The 13,984-nt window shown below is 39.3% G+C and overlaps 1 protein-coding gene across 1 annotated transcript in view; it reads left to right on the top strand.

Moving 5' to 3' along the window:
* WIF1 (WNT inhibitory factor 1) overlaps positions 1-13,984 on the top strand; it is a 67,458-nt gene that overhangs the window by 28,570 nt on the left and 24,904 nt on the right. Inside the window, exon 3 of the mRNA XM_055329391.1 lies at positions 13,718-13,826. Within this exon, the coding sequence (XP_055185366.1) occupies positions 13,718-13,826 (109 nt within the window). The remainder of the gene's footprint in view (positions 1-13,717; positions 13,827-13,984) is intronic.

Genomic DNA, 13,984 nt, shown 5'->3' with positions numbered 1-13,984 from the left:
ATTACCGTATCACTTATGATGTGTTATTCTCTATGAATTAAAGCTTATTCATTCAACACAGATGCCGATGTGAGGCTTTTTTTCTTTTATAAAAAGCCTTTTATTATGGAAAATTTCAAACATATACAAATATTGACAGAATAGAAAAATGAACACCCACTTATCCATCACCCAGATTCAAGAATCGTTAATTCATGGTTAATCATGTTTTATCTACACTCCCCTACCTGTGGCCCCCTCCCATAGTATTTTGAAATAATCTCAGGCATCATGTCATTTTATCTACCAGTATTCTAGCATGGATCTATAAAAGGTAAAATTTAAAAAAAAAAAACCTCTGTAAACCATTAAAAATAGTTCCCTAACATAATCAGGTATCTGGTTAGTGTTTAAATTTCCAGCTATTGCTCATAAACGTCATCGATTTTTAAAGTACATATATGTGTGTGTGTGTGTGTGTATACTTTAAAATATATAAAAATAAACAATGTTTGTTTGAATGAGAATCCAAGTAAGGCACTCATACTGTGACTGGTTGATAAGTCTTAGTTCTCTTGTAATCTGTAGGCTTTCTCTCTCTCTCTCTCTCTCTCTCTCTCTCTCTCTCTCCCCCCTTCTCTCTTTTTTTATTCCTTCAGACTTTTTTTAAAGGCTTTTATCTTGATTTCTTATTTTTAAAATATTTTTATTTTATTTTTATTTATTCATGACAGACAGAGAGAGAGAGAGAGAGAAAGAGAGAGGCAGAGACACAGGCAGAGGGAGAAGCAGGCCCCATGCAGGAAGCCTGACATGGGACTTGATCCCAAGTCTCCAGGATCATACCCCGGGCCGAAGGTGGCGCTAAACCGCTGGGCCACTAGGGCTGCCCTCTTTCAGACTTTTGTTGAGGAGACTGGGTATTTGGCCCATAGTTTCCCCTAGCCTGGATTTCACTGATTATATGTTTTTGGTATAGTTTTACTTGTTCTTCTATCCTCTAAATTCCCTGTAAAAGAATATTTCAATAAGACATCTTTAATTTGTTTCAAAGCTAAAGAAATGAGGCAATTCCAGGTATACCTATTTATGCTAACTTCAACTGTAAACCCACATCTGCAATAAGCAGAAAATAAAATGTTTTTTAGACTATTTTCACAACCTCTTGTTCCTTTTGAACTCTACTGCTCTGCCCACAGCACATAGCTGATTGCTTTGGGACTATGGGAACCCCCTTGATTTCATTCCTCTAGTGCCAAACACTCAGAAGTCACCACTTTCTACCTATGGATTTTTCCACTGTCTAGAAACTCCCATTGGCATGCCCCAGCAATAGGAGAATTGTGTATTGATCCTATTAATGATGACCACTATTTGTTGACTGCTTACCATGTGTCAACATTGGCTACCTACTTTACCCATTACTTATTTTCATCTTTGTGACAACACCGTAGAGTGGGAGCTGGCCCAGTTCAGTCCTCCAGCTTGCCAAAGTCCTGCGAGAGCTTATGCACCTGATCTTACCTCTGCCAAAAATGCCGCCCCTCTTACCCATGTAACCTCCATTCCATAAGGAGATCTCAATTCTGCCATTCTTTCTCAGTCAAGCTTTTCTTGACTCCCCTCCCCAAGCTAAGCCTAATTACACATCCCCAAAACACTATATTTTTCTCCTCTGAAGCACCTTATCACAGTCTTTTTTTAATCATTTATTATTTTATTTATTTAATTTTTTAACTATTTGGTTAATGACCAATTCCCTTCCAGTCTGCAAGCTCCATAAGCATAAATATTAGATCTATTTTTGCTCCTGTTTGGCATGGTGAGCATGTACAACATCTATTGCCTGGTACATGATGTGTTGAATGAATAAGAGGCTAAAACTAAAAACTAAAAAATAAAAATTAAAAAATTTTAAAAAAGAGGCTAAACTATGCCCAACACCAGCTAGTAAGTAATAGAATGAGATTTCAAGCCAGTTGGTCTTACCATAGCCCAGATTTCACCCAAATTAACCTCAGCCTGTGAATGTGGTTATTTGGACTGTCAGTGGTCTGTCTCCATGGAGAGCCAGCTCAAGACCAGCTTGAGTCTCCTTGTGCATGACTCCATCTTCTCCCATTTCCTGCTGACTTGTGATTAGGATCTCAATGTCTACTTCTCTCAATCAGGACTTCACAAGTATACTTGGGCCTCTGTTTCATTTGAGTCAGAAATTTCGGGACTGGGAATGGATATGGTAAGATGTGATTTACCTAATTTTTCAGGGTATGACTAGTTTGACTCAAAGCCTGTATTTATTTTTTATAAACAGTCTCTGTGCCACAAAAGTTGTTAGTCACTGGGGATTCAAATAAGAATAGACAAAGTCCCTTCCACAGAGGAGACTTTAATGGCGAATTCAGGTAAATAGACTGTTACTGGAAGTACAATGGTAAAAATAAGGGGGAAAGGACAGGAAAGAAAGATCTGAGGTAGGAAAGTTTTACAGAAGAATTGATATTTCACCTGTGCCTAGAGAGGTAAGTCAATTTGCTTGATAGACAAGGGCAGTGAGGGAACATCCCAGGCATATAGAGTAGGGAGCAGGGTTCATGAGAAAGCACAGCAGTTCAGTGGACTCAGTGCTTGCTATGGCTGGACCAAATATGTGAAAGAAGAGGACAGTGGGCAGAGCCAGCTGTAAAGCTGTAGCTAAACTCTTCCCCATGATTAGAAACCATTAAGATTTTTAAATGGGAGCAGTGGTATGGTCCAATTGGCATTTAGGAAGAAAACCTGGATGATATTGTAGGGTGGAGAGTATAAATCTGGACAGCAGGAGTTAATAGGGAGTTAGGTTAGGGGACAATTATACAAGCACGTATGAGAAGTCTGAATTTTGGTAGTAACAGTAGGAAGGAAAAGAAGGGAATAGATTTGAGAAGTCAGTGAGAGTTTGTGGAAGTGGCTAGTGAGAGAAAAGTTAGGGATCTAGAAATATTGCCAAGTTTGTCTCTTGAGCAATCAGGCATCAGGAAGGTAATGAGTTTGGTTCAAACATGTTAAGTCCGAGGGGAGATGTCTGCAAGACAGCTGCCAGTAGAGCGCAGAAGACGTAGAGCGCAGAAGAAACGTGAAAACTGGAGATAAAAATTTGGAGGTCATTGAAATGTTGGCAAAAATTGAAGTCACAGAAATGGATATGATACCTCAAGAAGAGAGTAGAAGCAGGAAGAGGAGAGCAGCAGCTGTTTCTTGGAAACATCAACTTTTAAGGCAGTGGCTCTTACCATTATTTTTTGAGTCATGGACTCCTTTAAGAACGTGATGAAAGCTAGGGTCTGTTCTCCACAGAAAAATAGTCACAAATATATGAACACAAAAGCTATGGGTTCGCTAAGGGTGCACGGGCCCACATTCAGAACTCTTTCTAAGTCCCCATTGTAGAAAGAGAAGCACATGAAAGTCATGAGGGAAAGACTGATGAGAGAAGGAGAAGAGGAACTCACAAAGACTGTTGCTATAGACATGGCAAAAAAAATTGATTATAATAAAAAATTTCTATAAAAGACTATACGAGAGATTAAAAAGGAAAAATGTCCATTGGATTTAACAGTTGGGAGGCCATCTGCGACCTTTTATGAAGACATTTTAATAGTGATAAGGGCAGGGGCACCTGGGTGGCTCAGTTGGTTAAGCATCTGCCTTCGGCTCAGATCATAATCTTAGAGTCCTGAGATCAAGCCCCATGTTTTTGGGCTCCCTGCTTAACAGCGAATCTGCTTCTTCTCCCTCTGCCCCTCCCTGTCTCATGCTCTCTGGTGCGTTCTCTCTCTCTCTCTCTCTCTCTCTCTCTCTCTCTCTCTCTCAAATAATTAAAATCTAAAATAATAATAACAGTAATAATGAGGGCAAAAGCCTAACTGTAGTGAGCCAAAGACTGATGAGCAAGAACACTGAAGCCATGAGTACAGACCCCTCTGGAAGCAATGTAGTGACAGGAAGGAAGAAAGCCTGATGGACACAGTGTTGAGTTTTCAACCTTTTAATCATATTAATACACATGAGGGAAGATGACATTACCATTAGAGCCAACCTCCCAGGATATGGGAAGGAAGCAGACTGAATGTGAATGTGGGCTCTTTGTAGGTGGATGGAGGAAAAGTTGAGAGAATTCCTGTCTAGTAAACCCCTGTTTTCTTTGTGAGTAGGAAGTTGTCATCAGTTGAGTGATGATAGCAGAGGGGGCAGTGGACTTTGGGGAAACTATAGAATTGTGTGTGTAGGAGAAGGGAAGGAAGAGGGATGTTTAAAAGAATTGCTTAGGGGGGCGCCTGGGTGGCTTAGTCAGTTAAGCATCTGACTTTTGATTTCAGCTCAGGCCATGATCTGAAGTTGTAAAGATTAAGCCCCCCATGTCCTGTTGAGCTGTTGAGCTCCACGTCAGGCATGGAGCCTGCTTGAGATTCTCTCTCTCCCTCTCCCTCTGTCCCTCTCATCGTCGTTCTCCCTCTCTAAAAATAATTAATTAATTAGTTAATTAATTGAAAAAATAATTGCTCAGGGGTATTAGGGGGCAATTGAAGTTGGCCACATAGATTTAGCCAGTCCTCGGATAACGAATTTGCATCATCAGTGTTCTCCAGGAAATTGCTTCAGTTCTGCCTCAGTTTCTCATTTTCTTAAAAAGGATGAATAATGTGTGTATGAGTAACAGTTTTAAAATAGCAAATATCTAGAGGAGCTTGGAAGATGAAAAGGGCTGATGACACTGCATGGTCTAGGCAATGGCTTTTTTTTGAAGTATAAAAATAAATTTATAGTGATGACTATTACTTGGACCTTCTGCTAGTAATACTAGTTCCCTAAAGTTTTAGACTTTGAAAATCTGTAACTATGAAATTGCAGACTTTTTCTATTTGGCTCTTAGATAGGAACAGAATAACTGGTCATTGGAGGATATCTTGTAACATAGGATTTTGATATATGAAATTGTAATTATATGAACTAAGGAGTCAAATTAAGGCATATCTCACATTTACCAAATAGTATAATGTATTTTTTCAAAATACAAAGTCAAGAAGGACAGTCTATTTTTTTTTCTGGTTTTTATCAAGAAGTAGGTTAATACTGTCCACATGGATTCAATAAAAATATATTAAAGAATTTTAGAAAAAAACTACCTGAAGCTGAAACTAAGAAAAACATGACCTAATGTTAAATATTTTGAAAGCCATCACCGAGAATATTTACTGATATTTCTACATCAGTTAAAAATTTCCAAGCACTTTTTATCAATGGAATGAAATAAATATATATGCCAGGAGATAACTATATATTTTAAAGAACTCGAAGGAAATGGGACACTAGTCTTGCCTCCTTTGAGCTACTTCTATGTGCTAAACAGATTTCTGTGGACATTTTATAAGAGTCATTCTGTCCTGTAAAATGTCATGTGCTACCGCAGCGCATGAATTGCATGCAGGTGAGACAGAGGGAAGGAGATATACTACAGTGAGGAATGAATGTACTACATGAAGCATAAGGGTAGCTGCTCAGTTTTGAAATTATTATCAAAGAAAAGAGCTCTTAGCCCATTCTCTTCCCCTCTACCCCATATAAGTGAATACCCAATGACTGCCTCTAAAACCTTAAGAAAAGAAAATATTCAAATACAGATTTTGAGATCAGCAGAAAAAAGTATTCCTTTTCCTGAAGGAGCTGAAATCTCTCATCTCCTCTAGAGCCCCTGCATTCATACCGCTGCCTCCTCGGCCCTTCCACGTTCTCCATCCTCCTTTCCAGGAGAAATGTGTGACTGTGCTCCTGACCTTTCTTTTCCCGCACATCCTGTTTGGACTGCTCCTGGCTGCACCCTGTAGAACAAAGTTTTCTTTCCTCAATCCTTTTCCTTACCCACCTAACCCACCCCAATATTGCCCAATACTGTCCCTCTCAGTGCCCAGTGTGGGAGTTGACCCACAACTTTGCAAATGCTTGAATTAGGGCAGGCTTACTGTGAGGAGGAGGTCCTGGTCCCAGAAGCCTTGAGGAATAAAGAGGAATGAAGTTTTCGGAAGCCTCCCTGCTGCCTACATTGCCCTTCCCGTGGAAAATTTTGGCAATCTGGTGAAAGCAGTATGCTGAAGGGCGGGGGGGCTATACTTTTAGAGCCTACTTTGTATGCATACTGATACCCTTTTTCTCTGTCTTTAGAAGCACTAAAACAAAACAAAACAAAACCACAAAAAAACCACTTTTCCATTCCCCAATGCTTGGCTTTTCTACTTCCTTGTGTTATGCTATATGTTGGCAAATTGAATTTAAATAAAATATTCTTTAAATAAAAAATAAAAATCGCTAGCTTTTGGTTTTATCTAACACAAAAAAGCAATATAGTGCTCTGTGACACTGCTTTTCTATCTTTAGGAATCTTAAAAGAGAGTGACTAGCCAGTGATTTGTCAGATAGCCAGGTCTGTTTCTGGTTTGCATGAGCAATGGTGATTCCAAACCGTAGGAGGAAAAAGATGGAAAATGGCTTAGATATTTCAGATTCATGTGAAGCCAAACTCTGTGATCTCCTGCCAGTTTTCGTTTACAAAACTTTCATGGTCCCGTATGTGTTTACTTGGACTTTAAGTTTTAATGTTATCATTATATTCCAATAGCTTTACTCCCTCACCCCAACCCAGTAATTGTGGTCAACGGCAGTGTGGATAAAAATAATTACTGGAACAGAAGAATGAGGCCACTGAGATTCTCTCCTTAAGTGATGTTCACTTCATTATCAATTAAGCCAAGACCAGTAAGACAATTAAATAACCACTCTGCATGAGGAGCTTTTTCTTTTCTTTTCTTTTTTTAAAGATTTTATTTATTTGAGAGAGAGCACGAGCAGGGAGGAAGGCTGAGGGAGAAGGAGAAGCAGGCTCCCCACTGAGCAGGGAGTCTAACAGACTCAGGGCTCAATCCCAGGACCCTGGGACCATGAGCTGAGCCCAAGGCAGAGGCTTAACCAATTGAGCCACCCAGGCGCCCCTTCTTCTTTTTTCTTTTTTTGAAACAAGTTCTTCTTAGAGGTAGTTTCAAAAGAAGTCATGGTCTTTGTTGATATTTTACACTTTCTCAGTGACATTGTAATTGCATAATTGTAATTTGCAGAAGGCGTTTATATGTATAAACTTATACATAGTTTTACAAAATTTATAAACTTATAATGATATAAATTACATATAAATACAATTATATATGTGTGACTTAGAGAAGAGATCAAGTCTCTTCTGGAAATACAAGCCAGAAGAGGATTGGACAATGTCATGTTTCAGAACTGGGCTTTATCTACACTATCTGCTTGTATTTATTCTGGGAGCCTCATTGCCAAGGTTTTGTCCCTAAACAAGTATGAAACAGTTACAAACTACATGGAGATTGGCTAGATATCAAATGTCAGTATTTGGTTCATCGTTATTTTTTTCAAAAATATTCTCTATTCTCCATACGTGCTGTGGTGACTGGCCACACAGCAAAGTAAAGGAGAATATTTTGGCCCATAAAAGTAATTTAGCAGTTGCCAAAACAGAAAAGCTGATTCCCGTCTGTAAAATCAGAGGCTAATGCCATTTCACTGTAACAGTGTGTTCTGGAATGCACTGGGCTTACGTATCTGGATGCTTCTCAGTAGGTCATTCATTCATTGAGCAAGTATATATTACATACCTGGCTGTACCTAATGCTGGGTACTGGGGGAAAAAAACATAATCCCATCCTCAACCACCAAGAATCCAAACTGTACATGACAATACATGATCTGTACATGGGAAAGGTTTAATAATAATACAGGACATATATGTTTAGGGCCACACTGGTTTGAGTCCTATTGCAGGCCAGTATAGATGAAAACCCTGGGAGATAGGTATGGCTATGATGTATTCAGAGCAGGCCAGTTGAGCTCCAGAAAAGTATCTCTGTTGGGGAGTAGTCCGAAATCAAGGAAATTTGGAGCTAGACTATGAGGGACCCTTAACAGGCTAAGGGCCTTATCCTAGAGACAAGAGGTGACACGAAAGCATTGCAATATGGCAAGTCTATGTCTCAATTAGATATATTGGTTCATGTCATGATGGAGATTTTAAAGAGGGAAAATAGAAAGATATTTCAGGAAAAGTTATAATAATGCCAACATGAAGGCCTAAGGGCCAAGTTAGGGCAGAAGCAGTGGGAATGACAGGCAAGGGGCAGAATCAAGATTATGCAAAGAGAAAGGACAAGACTTTGATGTCTTTGTGGCTATCAGGACACGGGGTAGAGGCAAGAAACAACAATGACTCAGAGGTTCAGTACTTTTGTTATTGGAAAAAATGATAACTCTGTTGACAGATACAAAGACGTCAAGTGAGGCTTCTGGCTTGGGAAGGTAATGAATGAAGCTCCGTGCACATGAGGAGCTTGGCCACGAGGCAGTGGGAATGGTTTGCATCGAGTGAGCATCATTGCCCAAAAGGAAATAGTTCCATCTGTACAAGTGCGTGAGCTTTATGATAGAGTATAAACAGAGAAGAACTGAGGCCTGAGTCTTAGTGATTTTTTGAGATCCTGAGCTGGGAGGAGGAGGGTTAACAAGGAACTGCAGGAAAAGCAAGGCATGGGAGAAGAATCAGCAGTGTCCCAGCATCCAAGGATAATGAGTTGTGCGTCTGAAGGATGACATTTTGCAGGGAGGTGACAAGAAGAATGCCCAGGAAGAATGCGAGATCTGGCAATTTTGGGTCTAGACATTCAGGCGTCAGATTATTTTAAGCATTGGGTGTGCTCATTCATTTTGTTTGGGACTTTAACATCAAACTCTTTTGCTTTCTCGCTTATTACTTTAGTAGATTTCTTCTTGCCGTTCGCACACAGCATAGGAGTTTACTTCAAATCGCTCTGGTAATTCTCATACTGAATGCCTGGCTAATCTGAACACAACGTGTATGCTCTGATAATACCAGGTTCTTGTGAGAATTAAGTGGACAGTGACTGGAGTTTAGTAAACACTCAATAAAAATTATTTGCACATTTTCAAGCTTTATGGCATCTGTATGCTTTGCATCTGTCAATCGCCTGAAATTTCCTTCAGGGCAAATCTGATACCTTTATTGTTCCATGTGCCTCATGAACACTTAGGACAGCATTGTGATACATGAAGTTGAAAGAGGTTGGAGAGCCATGGTTTTATGAAGAACCTTTGATTCTTAACTCAGACGCTCCTGTAATTATTGTGCTAATAGATTAAGTAGGCACCACAAACCCAGAACTTCAAAGATGGAAAAGAAATACTGGATTCCCTCTGTTCCTCCCAATGGTTAATGCAGTCCTCTGCTTCCTTTCTGTGTGTCTACCCAAGAAAGAGGGCCAGAGCGAAAGCCTTCTGAGTTGTCCCATTTTGCTGTTTAAATAATGTCTTCATCTCTTCTGGAAGGAACGACTTTCATATTCAGCCAAGTTGCTTGGAAGCAAGTTAAGTGGCCTCCAGCACTCACTCCTCTCTTGATAATATTTGGGTGTCTTTTATACTTCTCCATGAAAAGAAAATTTACTGCATGGGAAACCAGGCCAGCAAGATTTTTCAGCGACTTAATTTAGAAGTGAATTATTCTCCTGAATAGACCCATTCTTTGTTTGAATACAAGGCAATCTTTTCATGTGTTTCTCGACTAAGCACCCTACTTACCTCTACCTGAGTTTCCACTAGTGTCATTTAATAAAACAAAATGTACTTTTCCCTAATAGAGGTTTCGTGCTCTCCAATATGCCACCTCCCTATTACAGTTCATACTCTGAGTTCCTTTTATCTAACTAATAAATCTACAATCTGTGAAACTTGTTCCCAAACTTGAAAGCGAGCTCGCTGTTCTCTTTGGCATAGAATTTAGGTTTTATTTGCCCCCAAATAAGTGTTTCCAGTGGAGAGGTTTGAGACTAAGACTGTTTATGGTATTATAAATAAAGTAAAAACAGAAAGTCCTGTCTAGAACTTAAACTGTGACATTATAAATCTAACATTTATTTCATCAGCCATTTTTTTTTTACTTTGAGGGAAATATTTTAGCCACTTAATAATTAAGTTAGATGAGGAATATAGGTTATCTCTACTACCTGGTGATGATACCTGATTTGCAGAAATATTTTATATGGCATGGGTGGTTTTGCTAGGTCTGTTGATAGTGACAGAGTGAAACATTGAAAGAAGTCCGTGTCAAGATCAGAGACAAAGGGTTGGTCAATTTCTAAGTAGTTTTCAAATTGGAATTTTTAAGAAGGAAAACGGTAAATGGACAAACCCCTTTAAAATGTATATGCTGAGGGGATGCCTGGGTGGCTCAGTGGTTGAGCATCTGCTTTCAGCTCAGGTTGTGATCCCGGGGTCTGGGGATCAAGTCCCACATTGGGCTTCCTGGAGGGAAGAAGCCTGCTTCTCTCTCTGCCTGTGTCTCTGCCTCTCTCTGTGTGTCTCATGAATAAATAAATAAAGATCTTAAAAAATATATATGTGTGTGCCAAGTATGAAGGAAATTATATATTTCAGAAATTACAGCATCGTTATCATCTCCAAAAAGAAGGATTAACAACAACAAAAAAAAGTTTTCTCTGGAAACTGCCTATTGCAGATAAAATCCAAACATAAACTGTTTTGACCAGTTCCTGCTGTAAAATATAATCTTAGAATTGCAGCAGAAAAACTGATATTTACTGATTCTCAGAGAAATCAAAGGGACACCCTAAAACCTCTAGTGTGAAATTTGTTATTGATAAGATGAGACTATTGACTGGACAAATCCATTGAACCTCGCCGCATCGTGCTAAGCAGTCACACCAATACTGGTTACAAACTCTCTGACACTGAATATGACAGATTCTGAGCTTGCCAGTCTACCTGATGGGGTCATACTCAAAAGCAACAACTGGAGACCCAGAGGCTCTATGGAATTGTCTCTGGACCCTGAGTGAAATTCTTTCAGTTCCACATTCTTTGAACATAGTCAAAAGCTTTTGAAAGACACATTCAGAAGCTGCTTTACTACTAAATGTTGTTTTCTTAAAGCACACTTTCAGGGAGGGGCACCTGGGTGGCTCAGTTGGTTGAGGGATGTGACCATTGATTCTGGCTCAGGTCATGATCTCAGGATCATTGGGATCAAGCCTCATGTCAGGCTCCGCCCTCAGCACAGTTTTCTTGAATTCTCTCTCTCCCTCTGCCCCTCCCTGCCACTCCCAATCAATCAATCAATCAATCAATCTTTTTTAAAAACACACTTTTAAGAAGACAAGAGATTTAAATCAAACTGTTCCATGAGCACAATCTCACTAAATAAAAGGTCCAAGAATATTTCATCTATGATCAGAGAATTCTACAAACAGAGCCAATGATTATCACCAGCCACATAGAACTGAAACAAGGTACATAATTAGCGTTTGTTTTTAAATAAATGTCTTTATTTCACTAGGAAAGGCATGGAACCACTTGTAGAAAATTTGGGGGAAAATCAGTATCAGTCCTACACAACCATTGTTTTAATATGGGTGGCTAATCTTTCATCCTTTTTCTTATTAACACACACAAAATTGTTAACTTATATTTAATTGTATTTTTATTAATGCCCTTTTAAAGTATATCGCCCATATAAATGTAAACTTCATTTATAATGTGATGAAGCTCAAAGATGTAATTACAGAACAGTAAATGACGACTTATGAAATGGTGTTTGAAGCAGTCTAGCCAGCGAAATGTTTTATTTTCAGCATGCTTGTGCTCTACCCACCCAGCTCTTTTCCATCATGATATGTACTGTTAATACAAGTGTTCAAAATAAGTCTTGGGACGTGGGATGCATTACACAGGTGTTTGCTATGTTACTGTTGCTAGTCATTATTCCTGTACTTAGTAATACAAATAACCCAAAGGTATTATTATAAGGGCATACATCACTAACTCCTTTCATTAATGCCAACGAAAATATGTTTTAGAACAAAATGTTAAGTGATAAACATTATCTAGATAAGCAGAGAGGGAAGCACAGCTGGTAGAGGTCATTTAAAACAGCTGGATTCAGGAAACACTCCCTAAGAAGTAACCCACTTTTAGTAGTTGTTGGTTTTACTGCAGGGTCAGAAATCATCTCTTTTTTTTCAAAGGAATTCATTCCAAATTGAATTACCTTGACGGGCAGTGACGAGAGCACTTGATGGGATGAGCACTGGGCGTTATACTATATGTTGGCAAATCGAACTTCAATAAAAACAAAAACAAAACAAAACAAAAAACCCAAACAGATTGAATTACTTTTCCTGATGACACTCCTTTCTTTCATCGGACTTCTTGTAACCCTCTGCCTTCCCTCAAACAGGGTAGGAATCGACTATCTTAAAACTCATTATCCTCAGGGCCCTCCTGGTGAATGAATTTAATAAAATTAATTCACAAATCTTTGTTACCCCATAAGGAAGGACCCTTCATGGTGGTCATGTGGAACATTGCCACAACCCAAAGAAGGGGCTGCGGTGGGAATTTAGTCTGTTTTCCTGGGGAAACCAAGAAGTGTTTCGTGCCAATGTGCTGCAGGTGTCACCCACGGCAGCTGGGATGACCCCTTTGCATGACCCTCCTCACTTGGGGTCCTCAATAGCTAGTACATTGATACTAGGACCCAAGGCAACAAAACTGTGTGGATATGTACAAGGTATCTCTTCATTTTCTCCATATTGGGAAATAAATTGTATACTGACTATAAGAAAGACTATATTCTTTTTTAAGTGTTATTCTAGCCCATGCTCATGTAATTCATAATTTAGTTACTTAACCCGTCCAAATTCTGCGTATCTCTACAGATAACCGCAGAGCCACTCAGCTCACCTCTCACTTTGACAACAACACTAATTATTGGTTGTCCTCTCTTCCCAAGTGAGAACACATTGTTTCCATCACAAATCCTTTGAATAACCCAGTAGAGAATCAGTTAAGCGTCAAAGCTCTCCAGGGAGATTATGCTTCACTATTTTCAGTTATTTCGTGCCTATTCAAGTAGCAGGAACCATTTTCTCTACTAGACTTGGGAAAATGAAAATGTTTACAAAGTCAAATTTCACAGCATGCTGTCATATTGCAGTGGTGGTTTTTACACTTTTAGGCTTCTCTCTCCATAATTAAACTGAGACGTGAAATGTAAACCTGCCAAAGAAATGATACCGAAAAATAAATATTAAGAGCAAGTTCATTACATTTTGGGCTTTAATATCTTCTTTCTTTGATAGCTTACTGCATTCATTATCCCTTATTTATTCCAGCTTTCCAAATTTTGATCAAAAGACTCACCTCAGATTTGAAAAGAATTAAAGAATGGCCCAAGAAGCTGCGATGGATCTTCTAGACTAGTTGCTGATTGTTTTGACACCACCTGTTTCCTTAGGAGCATTTTTTTTTCTCCTCAATCCTTTTAAGAGACAACAACTAAATAATATCATAAAAGGCTACCTTGTGGGTATTTTGGACAGATGTCATTAATGTGTTTAAAGCTCCACTTCTCTCCCAATGGAGTCTGATTCTAGAGTTCTAAAATCCAGAAGGGTGAGTTAGGCCTACCCAGTTTTTTAGACGTCATGTATTCCAGATTTCCTGTAGTGCAAAGTGTCACTCTCCCATCAGAGGAGTGACCAGTTAGGAAACGCCTTCTCACGCTCCATGGTTCCCTGGTACTGATTGTCAATGCCTTTTATTGTAGGAAGAATACTTCTATGAATTCCTGTCCTTACGCTCCCTGGATAAAGGCATCATGGCAGACCCAACGGTCAATGTCCCTCTGCTGGGAACAGTGCCTCACAAGGCCTCAGGTGGGTGGTCTTTGCCTTGGGGGAAAGTTTACACTTAAACTGTAATGGTGACCAAAATAATATTGAAGGTCCAGAAGCCACTCATCAGAGGAATCATGGAATAATTTCCTGAAGAGATCCGTTGATTTGATTTTTAGGGCAACTCAATGGTTATGTCC

The sequence above is a fragment of the Nyctereutes procyonoides genome, unplaced genomic scaffold (assembly GCF_905146905.1).
Source record: "Nyctereutes procyonoides isolate TBG_1078 unplaced genomic scaffold, NYPRO_anot_genome, whole genome shotgun sequence".
NCBI classification, from domain to species: Eukaryota; Metazoa; Chordata; class Mammalia; order Carnivora; family Canidae; genus Nyctereutes; species Nyctereutes procyonoides.
Note: the sequence above shows the minus strand (reverse complement) of the source record. Positions and strands in the feature narration are given on the sequence as shown.